This window comes from Diabrotica virgifera, chromosome 6 (genome assembly GCF_917563875.1).
Source record: "Diabrotica virgifera virgifera chromosome 6, PGI_DIABVI_V3a".
Classification (NCBI taxonomy): domain Eukaryota; kingdom Metazoa; phylum Arthropoda; class Insecta; order Coleoptera; family Chrysomelidae; genus Diabrotica; species Diabrotica virgifera.
In genome coordinates, this window is record NC_065448.1 from 82,252,610 (window position 1) to 82,277,241 (window position 24,632).

General features: G+C 33.9%; 1 protein-coding gene across 2 annotated transcripts in view; it reads left to right on the forward strand.

Annotated features, from left to right (window-relative positions):
• LOC126886479 (zinc finger protein 235-like) overlaps positions 1-13,498 on the forward strand; it is a 40,008-nt gene extending 26,510 nt beyond the window's left edge. For both annotated transcript variants that reach the window (XM_050653436.1, XM_050653435.1), the window contains exon 2: positions 7,320-13,498. In XM_050653436.1, coding sequence (XP_050509393.1) covers positions 7,320-8,464 — 1,145 coding nt within the window. In that variant the 3' untranslated portion in view covers positions 8,465-13,498. The remainder of the gene's footprint in view (positions 1-7,319) is intronic.
• The last annotated feature ends 11,134 nt before the right edge of the window (positions 13,499-24,632 follow it).

The following is a 24,632-nucleotide window of genomic DNA, read 5'->3' on the forward strand; positions in this document are numbered from 1 at the left end:
CGTTGGGGTGGCAACTGTCAGATGCCCTTCGCTGCTACGAAAAAATACATTCAGTAACATTAATGACAATTAATGTTTTAAAAATTATAAAAGTGATGACTTTCAACCGTAAAATATTTATAACAACTGTGTGTTAAAAAAAAAAATAATGTTACATTTTTTAATCGCTATACCGCGGAAAACTTGCCTTTGGGGTATATGAGTAAAATGCAAAGTAAAATAAAGTTATACAGTGAAGACGTTTGAGTTGGAATACGTTCATTATCTCGAGAACGGGTGAATTTGGAGAGAAATCCTGAGACAGTTCGATTTTTATTTTAAAATTATGACTTTTTGCCATATATTATACTAGTGACGTCATCCATCTGGGCGTTATGGAGTAATCGATGATTTTTTTAAATGATTAGTGGTTGTCTGATAGCTCATTTGAAAGGTTATTCAATTCTCTATTCAGTAATATAAACAATAACCTAATTAATTGAAGAGTCTCAGATGCAGGATTCACCATTAAAATGGTAAATAGTTATTTAAATCTGAGACTTTTCGTGTTGAAAGTTCTTTCTGGTACATCCTTAATCTGCGACTTTTACAATTTATAAGACCGCAGACGATGATTTACGAAAAGTCTCAGATTTAAATAACTATTTACCATTTTAATGGTGAATTCTGCATCTGAGACTCTTCAATTTGTTAAGAGATGTCACTGGATCGCGTCCCAATGGGAATTTGAATGATCTTTCAAATTGCCCTTAAAATGATGGTTGAGCTGTTTTTCGATTCAGAGGAGTGCACGCAAGCGCTGTTGAAAAAGCCTGAAATGGTGGAAACAGCTGTTCAGCGATTGTGTATCCCTCTGAATCAAAAACAAGCAAAACCATCTTTTACTTTAATAACCTAATTATTTATACAGGGTGGCCAAAAAAACATTTTTTTGATTAAATTAATTGACACAAAAAGAAGAATGTAAGCAATTTCTTTAATTCAAAATAAATTTTACTGCTGTCAGAAAACAGGTAAAAATATTTATTTCACAAATAAACATTGCTTTTCGCTTAAATTCAATGTTCAAACTGCTAAGAGACAAGTGGGTGGCAGCTTTAACATTAAATTTAAGCGAAAATAATATTTTTTGTCAAATAACCATTTCGTTCTGTTTTCTGACAGCAGCAAAATGTATTTTGAATTAAATAGATTGCTTACATACCTCTTTTTGTGTCAATTAATTTAATAAAAAAAGTATTTTTGTTAATATTGTATAAATAATTAGGTTATTGTTTATATTGCTGAATACAGAATTGAATAAACTTTCAACTGAGCTACCAGATAACCCCTACTCTCATTTAAAAAAAATCATCGATTACGTCAGGGAGCGTTTAAGTATTACGTAACGCGATTTTTTAAGATCTTTGACCCCCTCCCCCCCCCACCTGCGTTACGTAATACTTCCTACCTAATACGTCCCTCATCACGCCCAGATGGATGACGTCACTAGTATCATATATATGCCAAACAGTCATAATTTAAAAATTAAAATCGACCTGTCTCAGGATTTCTCTCCAAATTGGCCCATTCTCGAGATAATGAATTTATTACAACTCAAACGTCCTCACTGCATATTGAACACCCAGCTAGCGCATCATACTTAAAATTTAGTTTTTTTTCAGAAATCGAAAACATTTTTCAATTATTTTTACAATCTTTAGCCAATAGAATTTGAATGCGCTATAGTAAAAACTGTTTAGTTAATAGTTTTAAAAATAGGAAATAAATTTGAAACAGACAATATCTTTTAATTTGCGGTAGCGCAAAATACTCAAAAATCAGTAAAATTCACATATTAGCACCTTAAAAGAAGGTGTGGTCTAGTATGTTGTATTGGGTGTTAATGGCACAATCCATTTTTTGTTCTGTTACTTTACACTCCATTTAATTGGAATAGAATTATTATAGTGTGTTTAAAGTTATAAAGGATATAAATAAAACAACTTAAATGAAATTTTGACTTTAGAAAGAGTCTTTTACTCACTATTTCTGAGTGGATACGGTGAAGCTGCGCTTGTGAAACCACCTCGTTCCTTAGCACCGACGACTTTTTTAGATGCTTCAGTCACTAACTTGACGCAGCGTTAAACGGCTATCAAATCAACCAGATTTCTACCAGAGAATGTGATTAAAGTAGTTGATCCTGTAATAGAAAGAAATGCATTTTTCTCCACCCAGAAAATTTGATACTGAGGATGATAGTTGACGCAAGGCAAGTTTTCCGCGGTATAGCTATTAAAAAATGAAACATTATTTTTTTCGACCCACCCTAGTGAAGATATTGAAAAATAACTTATTAAAAAACAGAAAACAAGAAATTTCTCAGTGCAAATGGCTGAATCAACTTTGAGGGACAGTAAGGCAGTATTGATAACTTATATTTTGTGCTGCTGATAGTGTTGCTAATATGATAGGCAAGAAAAATGCCTGCTTAAAATTGATGAAAGATGGGAATCCAGAAATGATTCTTCTGCATCGTCTTGATCCTGCTGCTCTAAACAGCTAAAAAGAGTTACAATTGTACCATTGTCTCAGTTTGTTTAGCCAGGATTTACGTTGTCAGTTTATGCTCATGATATGATCCAGATACTGTAATTTTCTTATTTGGATTGGCTTTAATATCTCCTTCTGGTTTTTCTTCTTTTTCTACTTCCATAACCGTTATCAATCGTTAGATGTCATGTTGGCTATAGCTGATTTTCCATAACATCGCCTTACATTTTTTAGCCATAATGTTCTTCTATCAGGGCCACGTTTACCTTGGATCTTTCTCTCAATAATATAATATCGTATGGCATTTTTGCCGGGGAGATTCTTTCGGATAGTTCCAGCGCCAATTACATCTTTAACCCTGTTTCAAGTAACTAGTGTCGATGTACACTAGCCCAGGGGGACCGACGGCTTAACGTACTCTCCGAGGCACGGTGAGACGGCTCGTGTCATTATTGGAAATGAAAATGGTTTGTCTTTGGCAGGGATCGAACCCACGTACACTGGCGTATGAGGCCAGCGATTATGCCGTTACTCCACGGCCGCTCACTTTCTCTCAATTATCAGATGTAAAACATCATATGTTTCAGGGTGTCTATTAATGTGACTGAAGTATTCCAGCTTGTATCTTTTTTATATTGACCAGCTGTGTTGTTTGGTTCAGCCGTCTGAGGACCTCTTTATTTCTAACTCTGTCGACCCACCTTATTTTTAGTAGTCATCTGTATACGGTATTTCTCATGATCATCTTTCAGTGCGTCACAGTTTTTCGATTTCTTTCTAACGCATTAAATTGTATGTGACAGAAAAAAAGGCACGTCGGTGATTACATTTCGTCGGTGACATTTTTATAACATTTATTCTAGTTATTCTAGTTGTCGATAGATGGCGCCATAATAAATAAATATTTTTTTTAATTAGATAATAATATTACAAATATAATCTGTATAATTTATAAGACTATACAAATCAAAGAAAATACCATTTTATAAATGCAAGAAACAAATTTCATTTGTTTTTATTCCAAATTGAAAATAAAATGTGACAACTGTCAGATTTAACTAAAATGTCATGTTAGAATAAATGTCATAAATGTGTATTATCACGGACTTACCCTTTTTCCTATCATTTGTTACGCACTGAAAAATGATCATGAAAAGGACAATACCCACATTAGTTGTGTATTAAGCATAGTCTCACTTAGGGTCCATGCTTCGACTCCATAATGTGGGACAGGTTCCTGGTTGATCCTTTACAAAAAAAGTCCTTGTTCATAACCTTATCGACCCAACCTTTTTTTAAATGCTTCTATAAGCCCACATCTGAAACGCTTCTGTTCTATTACGTATATCCTTTTTTTGGCGTTCAAGCCTCCATTCTGTATAACACAGAAAATACATAACACCTCAGCATTCTTACTTTGAGTTGGAATAATAGTAATATTGCTGCAAAGTACTTTTCTCGTAGTAAATGATGAGAGGGATTTTCCTATACGTAATTTGATCTCCTATGTATAAATCGTTGTTAACGGTTACAATTATTGTTTCCAAGTAGTATGTATATCTGTCCACTGTTTGAACGGGTTCCTCTCTAATCCGTAATGGCTCTTGTTGTTGTGTCTTTGGAATGATCATGAATTTCAGTTTTTTATATGGGAAATCCGGCAACTTCGCTATCATCTACAATCTTGTTCATCAGAACCTGCAATTCTTCAAGTGAATCTACGATTACTTACGTATCATTTGCATATCTGATTTTATTTATAGAATGTCCGTTGACTTTAATTCCACTTTATGTTTCCTTGAGTGTAAGTGCTTTATGAACTATGTCGTCTGAATAAGGAGCAGCGGAGAAAGTATGTATCTGATAATTCAGAAGTTTTATCTTGAACTAGATGTAGGAGGCGATTAAGTAAAGTGACGAATGTCTTGTTGTAATCAAATTTATAAGAGAACACTTATGAATGCATCCCTCTTGGTCCTGGATCGCGCGTACCAAATAGAAGATTATTAATACCAAGCTGAAAATTTGGTCATAGCTTAACGGTGTCGAGTCGGACAAACTTTGATGTACGGGAACACTGGAACAGGGGAATCTTTAATTGTGGAACGTGATAAGCGTGTCATCCTGACAAGTTTATGATTGTGAAAAATAGCCGGCTGTTTAAGTTTACTCAATAGCCAACGTTATATACACTGGCGGGCAAAAAATTTAGGTAGCTAGATGAATTATACACGTTTGATGCCTCGAATTTACTAAACCTGTTGTCCGATTTGAGTGATTTTTTAGTATCTTATAGCTTTATTATTTAAGAATCTCAGTGTATTAACATTGTTGCTAGACAGGTAAATCTCATTTTATAGGTACCGGGTGTAACAATCATACTGTGTTTTTTCCTTAAAGTTCGGAACACTCTGTGGAATATTATAGCATATATAAAATATTGAAATTAAAACTCAATTGTAGCCTTAGAGTTTCTTAACATTTTCTTTTGTGATTCATTTGCGTATATTGGATAATAAAAAAGTTAGGTACTTTAACAACTAGCCATGTTCTTCATCAATACAGGGTGTTTCTAAATAAGGGCGACAAACTTTATGGGGTAATTCTGCATGAAAAAATAATAACTGTTTGCTTTATAAAGATATGTCCACAAATGCTTCGTTTCCGAGATACGGGATGTTGAATTATTTCTTACAAACTGACAGTTTATTTGTTGCTGTAAATCCGGTTGAGATATGCAAATGAAATTTGGTAGGTTTCAAGAGGTAGTTATTGCGCATTTTTTGTCATATAAATAAGAATTTTATATTCACCATTGGTGTGCATACGGGTATAAATATTTTAGATACAATGGTGAATATAAAATTTTTAGTTGTATGTCAATAAATACTTAATAACTGTCTCTTAAAACCTACCAAAATTCAGTTGCATATCTCAACCGGTTTTAAAGCAACAAATAAACCGTCGGTTTGTAAGAAAAAATTCAACATCCCGTATCTCGGAAATGAAGCATTTGTGGTCATATGTTTATAAAGCAACCGGTCATTATTTTTTCATGCAGAATCACCTCTTAAAGTTTGTTGCACTTATTTAGAAACACCCTGTATTGATGAAGAATGTGGCTAGTTGTTAAAGTACCTAACTTTTTTATTATTCAAGATAAGCAAATGAATCAAAAAAGAAAATGTTAAGAAAGCATAAGGCTACAATTGAGTTTTAATTTCAATATTTTATCTATGCAATAATATTCCAGTGAGTGTTCCGAACTTAAGGAAAAAACACAGTATGATTGTTACACCCGGTATAAAATGACATTTACCTGTTTAGCATCAATACATATTAACACATTGAGATTCTTATATAATAAAGCTATAAGATAAAGTTTTTCAATCCTAATAGCAACATTAATAATATTGACAATATTAAAAATATTACTAAAAGATTTTTAAATTGAAAAACTTATTGGTACACTCGTACACTTTCCTGGTGACACCTCCAAGGCTTCTACAATTTGCAAGCCAAATGGATGCTGCAATGAAGACAAAGGGAAGGAATTCTACACTATCCAATTCACATTGCATGGTATACATTTTTATTTTATAGTCGTATTACTCCGTAGAGTAACTAGGTGCATTTTCCGTTGGAACTTTACCAAGCTGCAGACGGGGGATGTGAATTGCATAGTGTAGAATTCCTTCCCTTTGTCTTCACTGCAGCATCCATTTGGTTTGCAAATTGTAGAAGCCTTGGAGGTGTCACCAGGAAAGTGTACCAATAAGTTTTTCAATTTAAAAATCTTTTAGTAATATTTTTAATATTTTCAATATTATTAATGTTGCTATTAGGATTGAAAAACTTCATCTTTCAACTGCCAGATGACGCTAATCACCAACCCTATTTGTTTCAGTTGCAATGTGTGGGAAAAGCTCTCGGTGCTGGTCAGTTACGATATGGAGAACAAGCCTGCGCTCTCTCCGATGAGATTCCAATAAGAATCGAAAATCTTGATTCAGAGAGCTGGATTGCACTCCGTATTCTAATTGAAAAGTAAGATTGTTTTGCCTTCGCATTGCAACTGAATAAAAATGGTATACATTTTTATTGAAAAAATTTTTATTTGGCGTTTTAACCAGTCCGACACGTCCTCTCATATGAGAGGAATTATGTTGGCAATAGATAGCAGTCTGATTTTGCATCAGAGTTTAATGAAAGGGTAAAAAATCAATTGGAAGTTCTGTCCGATAAAATTCATGGGAAGTTTTCGTAGTCCGATGTTCGAAACTGTCTATATCTTACAGGTTTCGAACGTCGGACTACGAAAACTTTCCATGAATTCTGTCGGACAGAACTTCCAATTGATTTTTTAACTTTTGATTAAATTCTCATGCAAAAATCAGACTGTTATTTATCCCCAACATAATTCCTGTCATTTAGCATGTTCTACGTGTCGGACTGGTAAAAATGCCTCACTTTTTTGTCGGACAAACATTTTTTCGTATATTAAATAACGTTGGCTATTGAATAAACTTAAAAACAGCCTGCTATTTTTTACAATCATAAACTTGTCATGATGACACGTTTATCACGTTCTACAATTAAAGACTCTCCTAAGCTAAGTTAAGCTATGAACAAATTTTCAGCTTGCCATTAATAATCTTTTATTTGGTACGCGGTATCCATGACTAGCTGTAAGAGAGGTTACACTAAAATTTATTGATGTGACTTGTGGTTTAAGAGTTAATAGAAAAAACACAAATTATTTTCAATTTATGTTTTTGTTTTAGGAACTTCTCAAATGGTGATTAAAATGGAAAATAGAGAAGCAGAACCAGAAAATTTACGTGATGAAAAACCTGATTCTTTTGTTGAAATTCAAAGAGAAAAACCCTATCAATGTAACATTTGTCATAAAAATTATAAGAAAAACAAAGTTTTGAAAGCACATTTGAAATCGCACATTGATAAGAAATCTTATAAGTGTGAGATTTGCTTTAATCTGTTTTCGGCATTATATAATTTAAAATTACATATGCGACTTCACACGGGAGAAAAACCTCACACATGTGAGATCTGCTCAAAGCAATTTTCTCGAAGAGATAAATTAAAAGAACATATCCAGGAGCATAGTGGGGAAAAACCTTTCAAATGCAAATTTTGTCCAAAAGAGTTTTTACGAAATGGTCACTTACAGAGTCATATACGAGTTCACACTAAAGAAAAACCTTACAAATGTGACGTTTGTTCAAAGCAGTTCAGTCAGACTAGTGCTTTGAAGTCACACGCTAAGTTGCATGCCGGAGAAAAACTTCACAAATGTGAGATTTGTTTTAAACTGTTTTCCCGTAATGAGCATTTAAAACAGCATATTCGATTCCATAATGGAGAAAAACCTTTCAAATGCAAGTTTTGTTCAAAAAAGTTTTCACAAAGTAGTCACTTAAAGAGTCATAGTATAAGTGTGCACGTGCACACCAATGAAAAACCTTATAAATGTGATATTTGTTCAAAGCAGTTCCGTCAGACTGGTGGTTTGAAGGCACACGCTAAGTTGCATGAAAAACTTCACCAATGTGAGATTTGTTTAAAGCTGTTTTCCCGCAATGATTATTTAAAACTGCATATGCGATGCCATACTGGAGAAAAACCCTTCAAATGCAAGTTTTGTTCAAAAAAGTTTTCACAAAGTTCTCACTTAAAGAGTCATATTATAAAAGTGCATACCAATGACAAACCTTATAAATGTGATATTTGTTCAAAAAAATTTCGTTACGCCAATACTTTGAAGAAACATGCTAAACTGTATAATCACACTGTAAACACAGCTCACAAATGTGAAATATGTCTCAAACAATTTTTCCACAGAGGTAATTTAAAACGGCATATGATATTGCATGTGGGTAAGACGGGGATAGATGGTACACCGGTATAGACGGACCCACAAATCACCTACCTCTACATGCTTCACGACAACGCTTTATTTGGACATGAACTTCAGTGCTCCAAGAGATCTTAATCGGAACTAATCCAGGCGGAAAATAACGCTAGAATTTCAAAATTTAATTTCGGTGGAAACATTAAAATAAACTTACGTGCATAGAAATCGACCTACTTAAAAATTTGGTGATTTTTGATGTCTCGTATTTCTTAAACCTGTTGGCCGATTTAAGTGATTTTTTAATATGTTATTTGATTTTTTAACAATACCTATGTAATAATATTGTTGCTAAACAGGTAAATTTTCTTTGTATACCGGGCGTACTAATCAAACTGTGTTTTTTTTTCTCAAAGTTCGCATCACCCTGTGGAATATTCTAGCATTTATAAGATACTGAAATTAAAACTCTAAAACCAAAAGTTGTACACTGCTGTAAAATATTCAATATACAGTATAGCCTGAAATAAACAGTACTGAAACTAAAACATAGGTGTCTCTTTGTGCGCGCTGTCATACCCAAAGTAATTAGTATAGACCTGTCAAGTAATACTTGTAGTATCATAGTAATAAATTGTTAAAAATGGTGTTGAATACAGAGAAGAAAGTGATTCTGGTGGAGCATTATTTTCGCTCATACGGAATCAGGCGATAATATAAAATATTGCTGGACGGGTTAACTTGCCATACCTTTGAACAATTCGTCAATCTTTTCAGGGACATTTTCCAAGCAGATTCAGTTCACGATTTACTGACTTGCCTTATCCTTCACATTCTCCACACCTCATATCTCCAGACGCATACATTTGGGGGATGTCTAAAACTGCCGTTTTTGTGCCATCAGGGCCCTCTTACTAAACCTGGGACAACCCTTATTCTATACTATAACATGATGGGAAACTTGGAACATCGGTATGAAGTCTGTCTTGAGCGAGGAGGAGCACATTTAGAACATGTAATAAAGTGTTAATAACATGTACTTTTTAAAACACTAAAATAATTACAAGTTCAGTACTGTTTATTTTGAACTATACTGTATTAAATCAATAAATTCAAAAATGAGGGCAAAAAATAATTGATATACAAAACAAATAAATATTTATTAAATATAACTACCTAGATTATTGACAACCTCTGAGTTAAGACAAGTGAATCTATGTGACTCTAAATATAAAACTATAGTTACATTAGTAATGGAGTAGCTCTTATATGGAGCGTACCTCCAACTTACATCTAGGTTAAATAACAACCTTCACCAAATAATTGTACGATTGCAATACATACAGCAACGTTAAATCCTATAGAAAAATAAATAGTAACGATACCTCAATAATATAAATAATAAATATATATATACAGGGTGTCGGCGTAACTTGGGACCATATGGGAAACTTTTTTAATATCAATTTTACGAAAAAAAGTCATTCTTTATAAAGTGCTCTGCATAGTCTAAAACCTAAGATGCAATCATCAGATATCAAATTTTGTCAACAGTATACGAGGTATGTAAAAAAATATGAATTTCGCTCAAGAGCAAACTACCTTTATGTTTCAAAATATCAAAAAAATTTATTATGAAAAGTTATTTGTAATTAAAACCATATTCAAATATGCAATAACAGCCTTCTACTTGAAAAAAAAATTTCTGAAATTTTCCTAAATTACCGATTCCGAACATCATTTTTATTTATTAGACATGTAATAACTGTTTTACTAATAATTTTAAGAAAAAAAGTTATTCTTCATAAAAATCTGTGCATGGTCTAAACCTCAAGATGCAACCTTCAGTTATCCAAGTTTGTTCATTTTATACGAGGTGTGTCAAATAATATGAATTTAGAAAGAATTTTTTGGAAAAAATTGGTCAAAAATTGAAATTGGAATACATATGAGATGTAACATAACCCCACAAATTACGAGAGATAATTTTATAAGATATTTATGACAAGATAATTTTCCTCTGGGTGGATATTATAGACAATGAAATTGTTAAAAGATACTAGCCTCAATTAATAAGCTCACTGAAAGATTTAATAGTAAATTTTTTTAAGACGTCAAATTAGACAAAAAATATGGCGTCCATAATAAAAACAAGATAGTTACCAGATAACCACGACTCAACTGCCGGGAATCTTCAATCTCCTTTCGTCAGCCCACTAAACACATATAATAAACTCGGATACGTTAATTTTTAAACATTATATGACTTAAAACATAAGAATGAAATATTCGCCGCTTCCCTTGAATAGGCTATCTGCTACTCTAGATAGACTTTCTATTGTCTTGAATGCTCCGACCAAAGTAACATATTTTCCGTCTTACGACGAAGATGTCACAATACAGTTAATTTGTTTACTGACAGGAGGAGTAAACCAGGTACAAAAACTTACAGGTAGGTCTGCTAATCTATAGGTTTGTTATGACGTTAGTGAAAGACGAAATATTCATTAGATTATTGTTTTAAGTATAATTTAATAACAGAACCTTATTAGAATTTAAATAAAATAACAATAAAGATGATTAGAAGTTAACGGAATGTTACAACATGTTCTTCATCAATACACCGTGTTTCTAAATAAGTACTTACCTACTACTTACTAGTCAACGCCCACCCTTGGCATGTTAGCCATTTGGTGGCGCGCTGACCCGGTGGTAGCCGTTTCTCGTAGGCGATCTTCATCCTCCTCGGGTGGGTCTGTTATCAGGGCTGGGCACACTGGGAGGTGAGCAGCATCCATCTGGGGCTGATTACATAGTGGACAGTTGTCATTTTCGCGGACGCCGATGCGATGTAGATGGGAAATGGGAAGCCAGGTAGTCATGTCCCATAATTGTTCTGAACACGGCTACACTAATGGGTTTTGGCAAGTTTCGAGGGATTGGTGACTATTAGGTGGGCCCAAGATTTTCCAGCACCGGCTTGTATTTGCTGCTCTTTTATCTGCGCTTTGATTCCTCTTCTAATGGTGGATTTTGCTGATGTGTACGATTGGAAGCTAGGGGGCTGTGGAAGAGTAGTGCCTTCTTTTGCAAGTTCATCCGCCGCTTCATTCCCTTCAACACCGACATGACTAGGGATCCATTGTAGAGTAATCAGCCACCCTTTTTCTAGCAAGTTCGATAGTTGAACGCAACAAGATATTGTTTTGACACAGTCGGTATATCGATTTGTCGACAGGGCGAGGATTGCGGCTTGGCAGTCGATGAAGAAGGCAACTTTTTGGGGGTGTTGGAAATTCTCAAGATTTTTTGCAGCTTCGTGTATAGCAGCAATTTCGCCATCGTAGTTGGTGAGAGGGGCACCCACAGCTATAGAGCCTTTGAAGAGCCTATGGAGCCTTTGGTTCTAAATAAGTGCAACAAACTCTAAGGGATAATTCTGCATGATGAAATAATGACAGTTTGCTTTATAAACGTATGTCCGCAAATGTTTCGTTTTCGAGATACGGGATGTTGAATTTTTTCTTTCAAACTGACGATTTATTTATTGCTCTAAAACCAGTTGAGATATGCAAATCAAATTTGGTAGGTTTTAAGAGGTAGTTATTGCGGATTTTTTTACATAAAATTAAGAATTAGCGTGCATGCGGGTAATATGATCAGGTAATAAGACCCGTATGCACGCCAATGGTGAATATAAAATTCTTAATTTTATGTAAAAAAATCCGTAATAACTACCTCTTAAAACCCACCAAATTTTATTTGCACGTCTCAACTGGTTTTAGAGCAATACATAAATCGTCAATTTGTTTGAAAAAATTCAACATCTCGGAAACGAAACATTTGCAAACATACGTTTATAAAGCAAACTATCATTATTTTTTCATGCAGAATTACCCCTTAAAGTTTGTCACACTTATTTAGAAACACCGTGTATTGATGAAGAACATGTCTAGTTGTTAAAGTACAGTGGAACCTCGATTATCAGTCAGGGCACCGGACCAAGGGTATGACGGATAATCGAAAAGACGGTTAACAGAACATTCAAAAAGTAAACCTTTTCTTTAGTTCTGCAACAATTTCTATTTTTTTTTTCAATTGACAAACCAACACGTTTTCTTTTTGATGCTCCAGATGTGGATGGCTCCATTTTTCAAAACTTAATTGATCAAACGACTAAGTGACACAATCAATGTTCGAATTTGAATCAAACCGAATTATGGTGACACACAGATAATGACTGTAATAATTGCGATTCAAAAAATAGAACTCTAAAAGCACGGTATCATTTATCATTACCTATTTAAATGGAAATTTAATCCAGAGTTCTGAATAAGAACAAACATTATTTACATAAAAAAAATGCGGTAGTGGCATAACTGCACGTGTACATTTCAACGAATTTCGTTGGGCTTATCGCAATGCTCAAACAAAATGAATTGATGACTAAATTTTTACTTATGTAGTCAATATAACTTATGTATGGACCCTGACGGTTAACAGAGGTGACGGTTAATAGAGAGACGGATAATCGAGGTTCCACTGTACCTAACTTTTTTATTATCCAACATAAACGAATGAATCACAAAACACACAATGTTAAGAAAACCTGAGGCTATAGTTGGGTTTTAATTTTAGTATTTTATAAATGCTAGAATATTCCACAGGGTGATGCGAACTTTGAGAAAAAAAAACACAGTTTGATTGGTACACCCGGTATACAATGAAAATTTACCTGTTTAACAACAATATTATCACAGCAGTATTGTTAAAAAATCACTTAAATCGGCTAACAGGTTTAGGAAATACGAGACATCAAAAATGACCTAATTTTTAAGTGGGCTGATTTCTATACACGTACGTTTATTTTAAATATAATGCGGTATAGTTGAAAAAATGCATTTGAATTTGAAATTTCAAAATGTGCAAATTATTTTTAAATTCAAATATACAAATTTGATACGAAAATGTAGTTTATTTATTTAATAGCTGTAAAACACATTTTTATATCATTTTTTTACAAATATAGCGCTAACAACTATATTTTGGAACGAGCAGTTATTTGCTGAATAAAATGCCAATTTACCGAAATTCTTTTATTTGCATTTTTTTTTTTAATTAAAATATGAAGTTAACAGCGTTTTTTATGATGTATGGAATTATTTCTACGGTTTAATTATACACTCACCGGCACAAAATTCCGCCACTCAAAATTTTTGATTAAGTTGGACAATTTATAACTTTATCATATATAGCTGATTTTGTTTCATAGTCCTGTTATAATATCCCGTAGGCATCACTAATTTTTTTTTTACCATTTTTTGTAAATAAAAACACTGATTCACTCATAAAATAGAGGTTGGATTAATAAGATTAGAATGGCCCGCATGCAGCCCAGATCTCAATCCTATTCAGCATTTATGGGATGAATTAAAAAAAGCTATTCGCCGTCATCCTAGGCCTCCAGAACATTTGGTACAGTTATGGCCCTGGTAGAGGAATATCGGGCTATTCCCCATGCAAGGATAACATGTCTTTATTCGATGCTAAACAGATTGTAAGCAGTCATTGCTGTAAGAGGTGGACATACCCGTTATTGAATTGTTTTGTTGTTAATTTTAGTGCGTTTGGTATTTTTAATTAAATAAACCTTCAAAACAGTGTTTTTATTTACAGCTCTTACAAGAAAAGAGATATTCGGATAATTAAAAAAACAAAACCTTAGCGATATCTCCAGGATAATACAAAAGAGTGGGTAGCGAGTAGGAACTCTTTAAATTATTGAAGATAGTCCTATCAGGGAAAATTAATCAATCCCTTCCCCTCGCAGATTCCGGGGGTTTCCTGACCCGGGAAACTAGCACCTGTTTAGGGTCCCTTGTCCAGGGTTACGGATGAAGTCCACAACGGCAGACATGGCGGAGAAGCGGAGCTTCGGTACGGTGTGGATGGAAGTGGCAACCCTCGGTTATAGGGGTAATATAGAATCAAAACCGTAGCGTCTGATCCAGAATGGACGGCTACGAACAGCGTCTGACCCAGAGTGGGCGGCTGATATAAAACTCACCAACCCGTCTAGCCAGCGTGGTGTTTTAAGGCTACTCATCCTTCCAACTACATAGAAATGGCGAATACTAAAACGAATGGATATGGTCCCCAGGTGGGTACGGTATGTTATGCCAAGTCCCACACCCAGAAAAGGGTCTGCCTCGTGGAATCTGGGGGAGGCAAGAATTCGCTTAGTACACACAAAATGCACATCGGAACATATAACATCAGAACGATGAGGACAGAAGATAACCTAGAAGAGTTGCAAGAAGAACTTAAGACCATAAAATGGGACGTAGTAGGCTTATGCGAGACAAGGTTTAAAGGCGAAGAAACGACTCTACTAAAATCAGGGCACACTTTGTACCAATACAATTCAGGAAATAACCAAGGTATAGGAGGCGTAGGCTTTTTGGTACATAAAAGAATTGAAAACTTGGTAACTAAATTCCAAGCGATTTCTAATAGAGTTATCTATCTGGTAATAAAACTAAATTGTAGATACAGCATTCAAATAATCCATTGTTATGCGCCAACTTCTTCTGCAGATGATGAAGAGGTAGAACAACTTTATGAAGACATTACAAGAGCCAGAAACCTAGAGAAAACATATTACGTAATAATTACGGGAGATTTCAACGCTAAAATAGGAAAGAACGAAAATAACGACAACGAATATATTGGAAATTTTGGACTGGGAAGTAGAAATCACAGGGGTGATATGCTCGCAAACTTCCTCAGCAAAGAAAAGCTATTCTGCTTAAACACATTCTACAAGAAAAAGATGCAGAGAAAATGGACGTGGCACAGCCCAGACGGCAAAGTAAAGAATGAAATTGACTTTAACTTCAAAAACATTGCTAAATATGTTACTGTACTAAATTCTGTTGACACTGGTAGTGACCATCGATTAGTTAGGGTGCGAATAGAAGTAAATACGAAATTCGATAGAAGAAAATTATTAACACAGGATAAATTACCAAACATAGAAGCACTCGAAATGAATCAGGAGGAATATCAAAGTGAACTAAAAAAGAAACTAGGACCTTTACCAGTATTCAACACGAAAGATATAAATGAAATAACACAAAAATTAACGAATGACATAACATCAACTACAAGAAAGATCTGTGTTAAAAATAAAAATCCGAGAAAAACGAAACTTAAACAAACAACACTGGATTTAATGGAAGAAAGAAGAAGAACATCTAAAGAATTACCAGAATATAAGGCTATCAACAATAAAGTTAAAAAGAGCATAAGGTCAGACTTGCGGGCTTATAAAACAAAACAAATATTGCAAACCATCGAAGACAATAGCAACATGAGAGTATTGAAATCAAATTTAACTAAAGGAAAATCGAAGATAACTAAAATCAAAAACCAACAGGGGAATACGGTGACAGAAAAAACTCAAATACTGAAGGAAATACAAACGTTCTACAAGAATCTTTATACATCCACTATACAGAACCCCGGAACAGACCATAGAACAATTCTAAACGTCGGCTCGGAAACTCTTCCTAAAATAACTTCTTCGGAAATTAGACATGCCTTACAGCAAATGAAGAATAAAAAAGCTCCTGGCGAGGATCATATAACGTCTGAAATGTTAAAAATGGGTGGCAACACCGTTGTAGAGGTTGTGGAAGTCTTGCTGAATAGGTGTCTGATAGAGAAAAGAATACCCAATCTGTGGGAAAACGCCGAAATAATACTTTTACACAAGAAAGGAGACAATACTAATATTGAAAACTACAGGCCTATAAGTTTGTTGTCACATTTATACAAATTGCTAACAAGAATAATAACCAACCGCATAACACAAAAACTTGATTTATATCAACCGGTTGAACAGGCGGGATTTCGAAAAGGGTTTGGTACTAACGATCACTTACAAACCGTCAGAACACTGGTAGAAAAAACCACAGAATATAATGTACCCTTACATATGGCATTTATTGACTTTCACAAGGCTTTCGATAGTATTGAAACCTGGTCCTTTTTGTCAGCCCTCAGGGATGCTCGAATAGACTCACGGTACACTACACTCATTAAAAACATTTATGAACAGGCCACATTCCACATCAAAATCAATGAAGACCAAAAAACCGAAAAAATACGCCTTGGTAAAGGTATTAGACAAGGTGATACTATTTCACCAAAACTTTTTACCTTAGCATTGGAAAATGTATTCAAACAGCTCGACTGGGAGGAAAAAGGTCTAAACATTGATGGTGTACATTTGAGTCATTTGAGGTTTGCGGACGACATAGTATTATTCAGTACAGATATCAAGGAACTGGAGCAAATGATGAAGGAACTAAACCAGCAGTCAAATAAAATAGGTCTCAAAATGAATCTTCAGAAAACAAAAATAATGAGTAATGTACAAACTAATCTTGTTATTGACAACGTCAGTCTTGAAAATGTAGACCACTATATATATATATCTTGGACATACCATTAAAATCGGCAAAGAAAACCAAATAGCCGAAATAAAAAGACGCATACAATTGTCTTGGGTAGCTTTCGGCAAGTTAAGCTTTATCTTGAAGAATAGAGATATACCAATGTGTCTAAAACGAAGAGTTTATGACAAATGTATCTTGCCTGTAACTACATATGGACTGGAGACCATGGCCTTTACAAAGAAAACCTTAGAGCAGCTCAGTACAACTCCAAGAGCGATGGAGAGGGCCATGCTAGGGATTAGTTTGAGAGACAAAATTCGAAATATCGACATTCGTGAAAGAACAAAGATTACTGATGTCGCAGAACGTATAGCAAGGCTCAAGTGGCAATGGGTCGGACATGTTGCCCGAGATAATCCCGAAAAATGGACACAGAGACTAACAAACTGGAGACCAAGAGAGAACAGGCGATTAGTAGGCAGACCGCAGAAGAGGTGGGCAGATGATATCAAACAAGTCGCGGGCAAACAGTGGATGAGAATTGCCAAGAGTAGAAATCGATGGAAGCAAATGGAAGAGGCCTATGTCCAGCAGTGGACGAACACAGGCTGAAGAAGAAGAATACAAAAGAAGTATGAAACAAAATCAGCCCTCCAATTTTTCCACAGATTTTTTAAAGTTAGGAGAAAAAACAACACTTTCATTCACCCCCGTATAATGCCACATAAGCAAAAAATTTTTGTTACTGGAATAATAACAAACGACATCAATACATGTGCCTACAAACTGATGCAAGAATCTTAAAAATCGGAGTACAAATAATAAAGTTATAGATTGTCAAACTTAATCAAAAATTTTGGGTGGCGGGATTTTGTGCCGGTGAGTGTATATTTTATGTTGATTACTGTTCAATTAATTGTTTAATAATCGAAAACTGCTGACAACTAAATATTGGAATATTTTATTAATTTTCCTCACGTTTTAACGTGCCTGGTGAGAAACGCGTGAAGTTTTATCAGCTTGACGGAAAGAAGAGATTGAAATCAAACATACGACTAGCTAGTTTGTTGTCAACAATAATTATAACGCGATTTGAGTATGAATAAATTAATAACTGTCAGCATGGCACGCGGAAAACCTACTGATCCAAAAGTGCGAGAAATTATTATTCATCAGTACCACAAAGGGAAAACAATGTGTGAAATTTCGAGAGAATTGACTGTAGCAACAACTACTGTGTTTAATATAATTAAGAAATATGGTGAAACTGCCAGTATTGATGTTCGCGGCAAAAGCTCAGGCCGTCCAAAAGCTGTTTCTCAAAGGAGTGTAAGACATTTAATCAGAATAATATTCTGAGTTTTATCAGAATAATATTTCTTAGGTTAGGCGTTGTTTCATTTTGTGCTAAAGTGTCTCTATTGGATTAAGATCCGGGTTACTAGAAGGATTTGATAAAACTTTAATGTCATGTTCTCCCATCCATTTTTTGGTAGATTTGGCCATATGGCATGAGGCTCCATCCTGATGAAAGATAAAATTTCGGATGGATATAACGTTGCCGCTCTTGGTAAAAATGAATGTTCAAGGATATCTTGATATTTGGCTGCGTGTACTATGCCTTCTATAAAATGTAAAGTTCCCACTCCTTTGGCCGACATACAACCCCACACCATGATGCCCCTGTAGAAACTTTACAGTCCTTAATTTGAGACAATATGGAATGCTTCTGTCTTTTCCCTAATCACACGCCTTCGGTAATCTCCCACACAGTGCTTTCGGTAATCTACTTCCCGACTTACATAATTTATGTAAGTGTATTCGCAGACAGTCAGGGACTAGTCGATGACAAATAGCGATTGAGGAGAAGAATAAGGGAAAGAAAGTCAAAATGGGTTATCAAAAAATATGGATCGAAAGTGAAGAATGGAAATGGAATAAGGATAAGGAAATAATAGAAAGAGCTCCAAAACGAGATAAAAAAGAAATAAAAGCCGATGGTTCAAAAAACTAAGTAAAGAACAGACGGGAAAGGAAAAACGGAAAATGGACAGGAGTGGAATAGGACAAACGAATAAAATTGAAGAAAAAGTAGAAGAGAATAAAAGAAAGAAATTAGTAGTAAAAGATTTTATAATAGGAACGTGGAACGTAAGAAGTATTAATGGAAAAGAAATAGAATTAAACAAAGAATTTGAAAAAGCGGATTTAGATATATTGATAATAACGGAAACAAAGAAAAAGAATAAAGGAATAGTAGAAACAGACAATGACCACATTTTCATATGGAGTGGAGTGGAAAAGAATGCACGAGCGGCAGCAGGAGTGGAATGTTTAATAAAGAAAGAACACAAAAATACAGTTAACAAATGGGAAGCAATAAGTGAAAGAATACTGATGATAGAATTAAAATGCAAGACACACATCAAGACAATAATAGCAACTTATGGACCAGATGAAAATGAAAAAACGGAAGAGAAAGATAAATACTGGAATGAACTGCAAGAGACTATAGAAGAGTGTAGAGGAAAAATATATAACGGAAGAGAAAGATAAATACTGGAATGAACTGCAAGAGACTATAGAAGAGTGTAGAGGAAAAATATATATTGCTGGAGACTTCAATGGACGAGTTGGAATAAAGGATGATATATATGGAGCAGTAATCGGAAAACACGGTGAAAATACAAGAAATAATAATGGGAAAAGACTACTGGAATTTTGTATTAACAATGATTTAATAATAACAAATACTTATTTTGAACATAAAGATATTCATAAGATTACTAGAGAGGAACCGAGCAGAGGAGAAAAGTCAATAATAGACTATATATTGGTAGAAAGAAATAATAGAAATTCAGTAAGGGATGCTAGAGTCAAGAGAAGCTATGAGATAAATAGTGATCATTACTTGCTGATAGCTAAATTCAGAAGCGAAGAAAATAGAACAGAGACATTCAAAGAAAAGAAAAAAGGACATATAAGAATAAGGACTTACAAACTAAAAAATAAAGAGATAGCAGAAAAATATCAACAGATAGTATCGCGAGAAATAAATAAATATCAAGAAGAAATGATACAGAGGCCGTTAGAAACAAAATGGGAAACCTTTAAAAATATTGTATTACAAGCAGCAAAGGACGCCTGTGGGACTTACAATAAAGACAACAATAAGAAACAAACATCTTGGTGGACGAATGAAATTAAAGAACAAGTAAGAAAAAAGAAGAAAATATGGAAAGAATATTTAAATAATAGAACAGAAGCAAATTATACAAGCTACAAGGAACAGAGAAACATAGTAAAACAAATGGTAATGAGCGAGAAACAGAGAAGTTGGACAGAATTTGGAGAAAAAATGGAAAGAGATAATAAAGGTAATCAGAAGCTATTCTACAAAGTACTCAAAAATCTGAGAAAAGAAAAAGTAGATATAAATGCAAGTGCAATAAAAAACGAAGCTGGGGAGATACTGATCGAGGAGGAAGAGATAATGGAAAGATGGAAAGAATACTTCAAGAATCTACTAAACACAGAACAGAAAGTAGACAATCAAGATGATGAAATGGAAGAGGAAGAATGGAATGTAGAAAGAGAGGTAATAAATGAAGATATAACTAGAGAAGAGTTAGAAGAAGCTATAAGGAGTCTAAAGAATGGGAAAGCACCAGGAAGAGATAATATAACATCGGAAATGATAAAATATATGGGAAATAGTGGAAAACTAATATTATTAGATATATATATATATATATATATATATATATATATATATATATATATATATATATATATATATATATATAGACAAGCATGGAGGGAAGAAACAACGCCTGAAGATTGGAGAATGGGCTTAATATTGCCAATACACAAGAAAGGTGATAACAAAGATTGTAACAATTATAGGGGACTAACATTATTAAGCACAATAACAAAAATATACGAGAAAAAATTGAGATTGATCACAGAAAACACATTAACAGAATCTCAAAGTGGATTTAGAGAAGGTAGAAGTACACAGGATCATATATTCACTTTGAAAGAAGTTATTAGCAGGAAGTGGATAGCAGAGAAACCCATATATTTAGCCTTTATGGACATGGAAAAGGCATTTGATAAAGTCAATAGAGAAACAATTTGGAAATGTTTAAAAAGGAAAAATGTAGATCAGAAACTAATAAGGGTAACACAAAGTTTATATAAAGAAACAAATAACTGTGTAATAAGATATAATATGATATCAGAAAAATTTGCTACAAATGTGGGAGTTAGACAGGGAGGGGGATTGAGTCCGCTTCTTTTCATAATATTTATGGATGAAATAATAAGAGAAACGAAACAAAGAACTAAACCAATATACATAGGATATAGGAAATTAGAACAAATAGGGATGACAGAATGTGCATTTGCGGATGATGTGGTTATTACAGCAGGAAACGAGAAAGGTCTAAGAGAAAGCTTGATAGTATGGAATGAGGTATTAACAAAATACGGTATGAAATTGAATAAGAGTAAGACGAAGACAATGATAATAGATAAAAATAGGAAAAGGATAAAAATGTGCAAATAGATGGAGTAGAAATAGAGCAAGTCAGTAAATATCAATACCTAGGTGTAATATTTGAAGAAAACGGAAAACAAGAAATAGATATAAATTATAGGATACAAAAAACAAATAGACTATATATATTATGCAATAAACAGTGGATTTGTAAATAGACGAGAAATATCAAGAAAAACGAAAATGAGTGTATACAAAACTGTGTATAGACCTGTACTTACATATGGATGTGAATCGTGGGTATTGACAAAAAGGGATAAAAGTAAATTGCAGGCAATAGAAATGAAATATCTAAGAAGAATAATGGGAGTGACAAGAAGAGATAGAGTTAAAAATATAAAAATAAGAGAAGAATTAGAAATAGAACCAGTAGAAACTTATATAGAAGAAAGACAGCTGGGTTGGTGGGGACACCTTCAAAGAATGAGTGATAATATACCTGTTAAAAGAATCTGGGAAAGCAAAAATGTAGAAAGGAAAAAACGTGGTAGACCAAGAAAACAATGGAATGCAGTAATAATGGATATTTTGGAAAAGAGGGGAACAACATGGAACGATGCCAAAAAAACTAACAGAAAACAGAAAGATATGGAAGAAATTTACGAAGAATAAAAGAAACAGAAACAGATCCCTACACCTCAGGGTAGAAGGGATAAAGATTATATATATATATATATATATATATATATATATATATATATATACAGAACTGGATTCGAAATCCGATGTATTTATCGACCGTGCAAGTATATTCTATAACACTATAAAACAGTGTTGAAATTATCGGGAACTGCGGTCTGTGGCTTAGATTGAAACTACATTTAATTCTGTTGAATTCGATATTTCGATGAGTATTTATTAATTTTTCATCTTCATCAGGAACAAACTACAAAATTAACTAACAGTTAGGTACAAACATAATATTACAATGATATAACTTACGAATTGTTGTAGGTATGTTATATAAGGCAATTTAACTTAAAGCTATGCATGTCGTTTCACGAGAACGTCGAGGGCGGCACTGAGTCAGGTATCTTTTCTCACATGTGTTAAGGGTCAAAAGTTCCAATATCGAGCCATCTGTTTAATATTCTGCTATTTTTCGAATTTTAAAACATTGCAGTAAATTTCGCTTAATCTACTTGTGTCTGATTTGTAATTAATTGAACGTTTATTACTGTTTATGTGGTACATCTCGAGGAACAATCTTTTCTTATAATTGCTTTCTGAATCTAAGATCTTGATATCTGACAAATTAAATTGTGTCCTGTTGTTATGGAATGGTGTGCTGCTGCACAAGTATTTTTGTGTGTTTTACAATCACTTTTGTGCTGCGTTATTCTTTGTTTCAGCCATTGCGATGTTTGTCCTATATACTGCCCATCACATTCGAGACAAGAAAGTTGATAGATGATATGACTCTGATTTAGAAGCGGTGTCTGGTCTTTAAGCTTCGAGAATAAGCTGTAGTTGGATATGCTATTGTATTTCGCTATTTTGATTTTAGGAATTCCGTTCAGCAGCTTGATTATATTGTTGGTTAAGCCATTTATGAAGGGCAACTTTTTGTAAATCACGGGATCTGATGGTCTGTTGTCACGTTGCCCGTCGTATAAGTCTGAGTTATATATCAGTTGCTTAAGAATTTTACTTGGATAGCCGTTGTTCAAGAATATGTTGTAGAGTGTTTTTAAATTCTTTTGTGTGAACAGGTCATTGCTGATGTGTAAAATTCTGTTTTTCATTGCCACAACAGTGTTGTGTTGTGGAAGATATATAAATTATTTCTCTCAGCACTCGAAAAGCCAAAAACACAACACTGTTGTGGCAATGAAAAACAGAATTTTACACATCAGCAATGACCTGTTCACACAAAAGAATTTAAAAACACTCTACAACATATTCTTGAACAACGGCTATCCAAGTAAAATTCTTAAGCAACTGATATATAACTCAGACTTATACGACGGGCAACGTGACAACAGACCATCAGATCCCGTGATTTACAAAAAGTTGCCCTTCATAAATGGCTTAACCAACAATATAATCAAGCTGCTGAACGGAATTCCTAAAATCAAAATAGCGAAATACAATAGCATATCCAACTACAGTTTATTCTCGAAGCTTAAAGACCAGACACCGCTTCTAAATCGAGAGTCATATCATCTATCAACTTTCTTGTCTCGAATGTGATGGGCAGTATATAGGACAAACATCGCAATGGCTGAAACAAAGAATAACGCAGCACAAAAGTGATTGTAAAACACACAAAAATACTTGTGCAGCAGCACACCATTCCATAACAACAGGACACCAATTTAATTTGTCAGATATCAAGATCTTAGATTCAGAAAGCAATTATAAGAAAAGATTGTTCCTCGAGATGTACCACATAAACAGTAATAAACGTTCAATTAATTACAAATCAGACACAAGTAGATTAAGCGAAATTTACTGCAATGTTTTAAAATTAGAAAAATAGCAGAATATTAAACAGATGGCTCGATATTGGAACTTTTGACCCTTAACACATGTGAGAAAAGATACCTGACTCAGTGCCGCCCTCGACGTTCTCGTGAAACGACATGCATAGCTTTAAGTTAAATTGCCTTATATAACATACCTACAACAATTCGTAAGTTATATCATTGTAATATTATGTTTGTACCTAACTGTTAGTTAATTTTGTAGTTTGTTCCTGATGAAGATGAAAAATTAATAAATACTCATCGAAATATCGAATTCAACAGAATTAAATGTAGTTTCAATCTAAGCCACAGACCGCAGTTCCCGATAATTTCAACACTGTTTTATAGTGTTATAGAATATATATATATATATATATATATATATATATATATATATATATATATATATATATATATATATATATATATATATATATTTCTTAGGTTAGGCGTTGTTTCATTTTGTGCTAAAGTGTCTCTATTGGATTAAGATCCGGGTTACTAGAAGGATTTGATAAAACTTTAATGTCATGTTCTCCCATTTATTTTTTGGTAGCTTTAGCCATATGGCATGAGGCTCCATCCTGATGAAAGATAAAATTTCGGATGGATATAACGTTGCCGCTCTTGGTAAAAATGAATGTTCAAGGATATCTTGATATTTGGCTGCGTTTACTATGCCTTCTATAAAATGTAAAGTTCCCACTCCTTTGGCCGACATACAACCCCACACC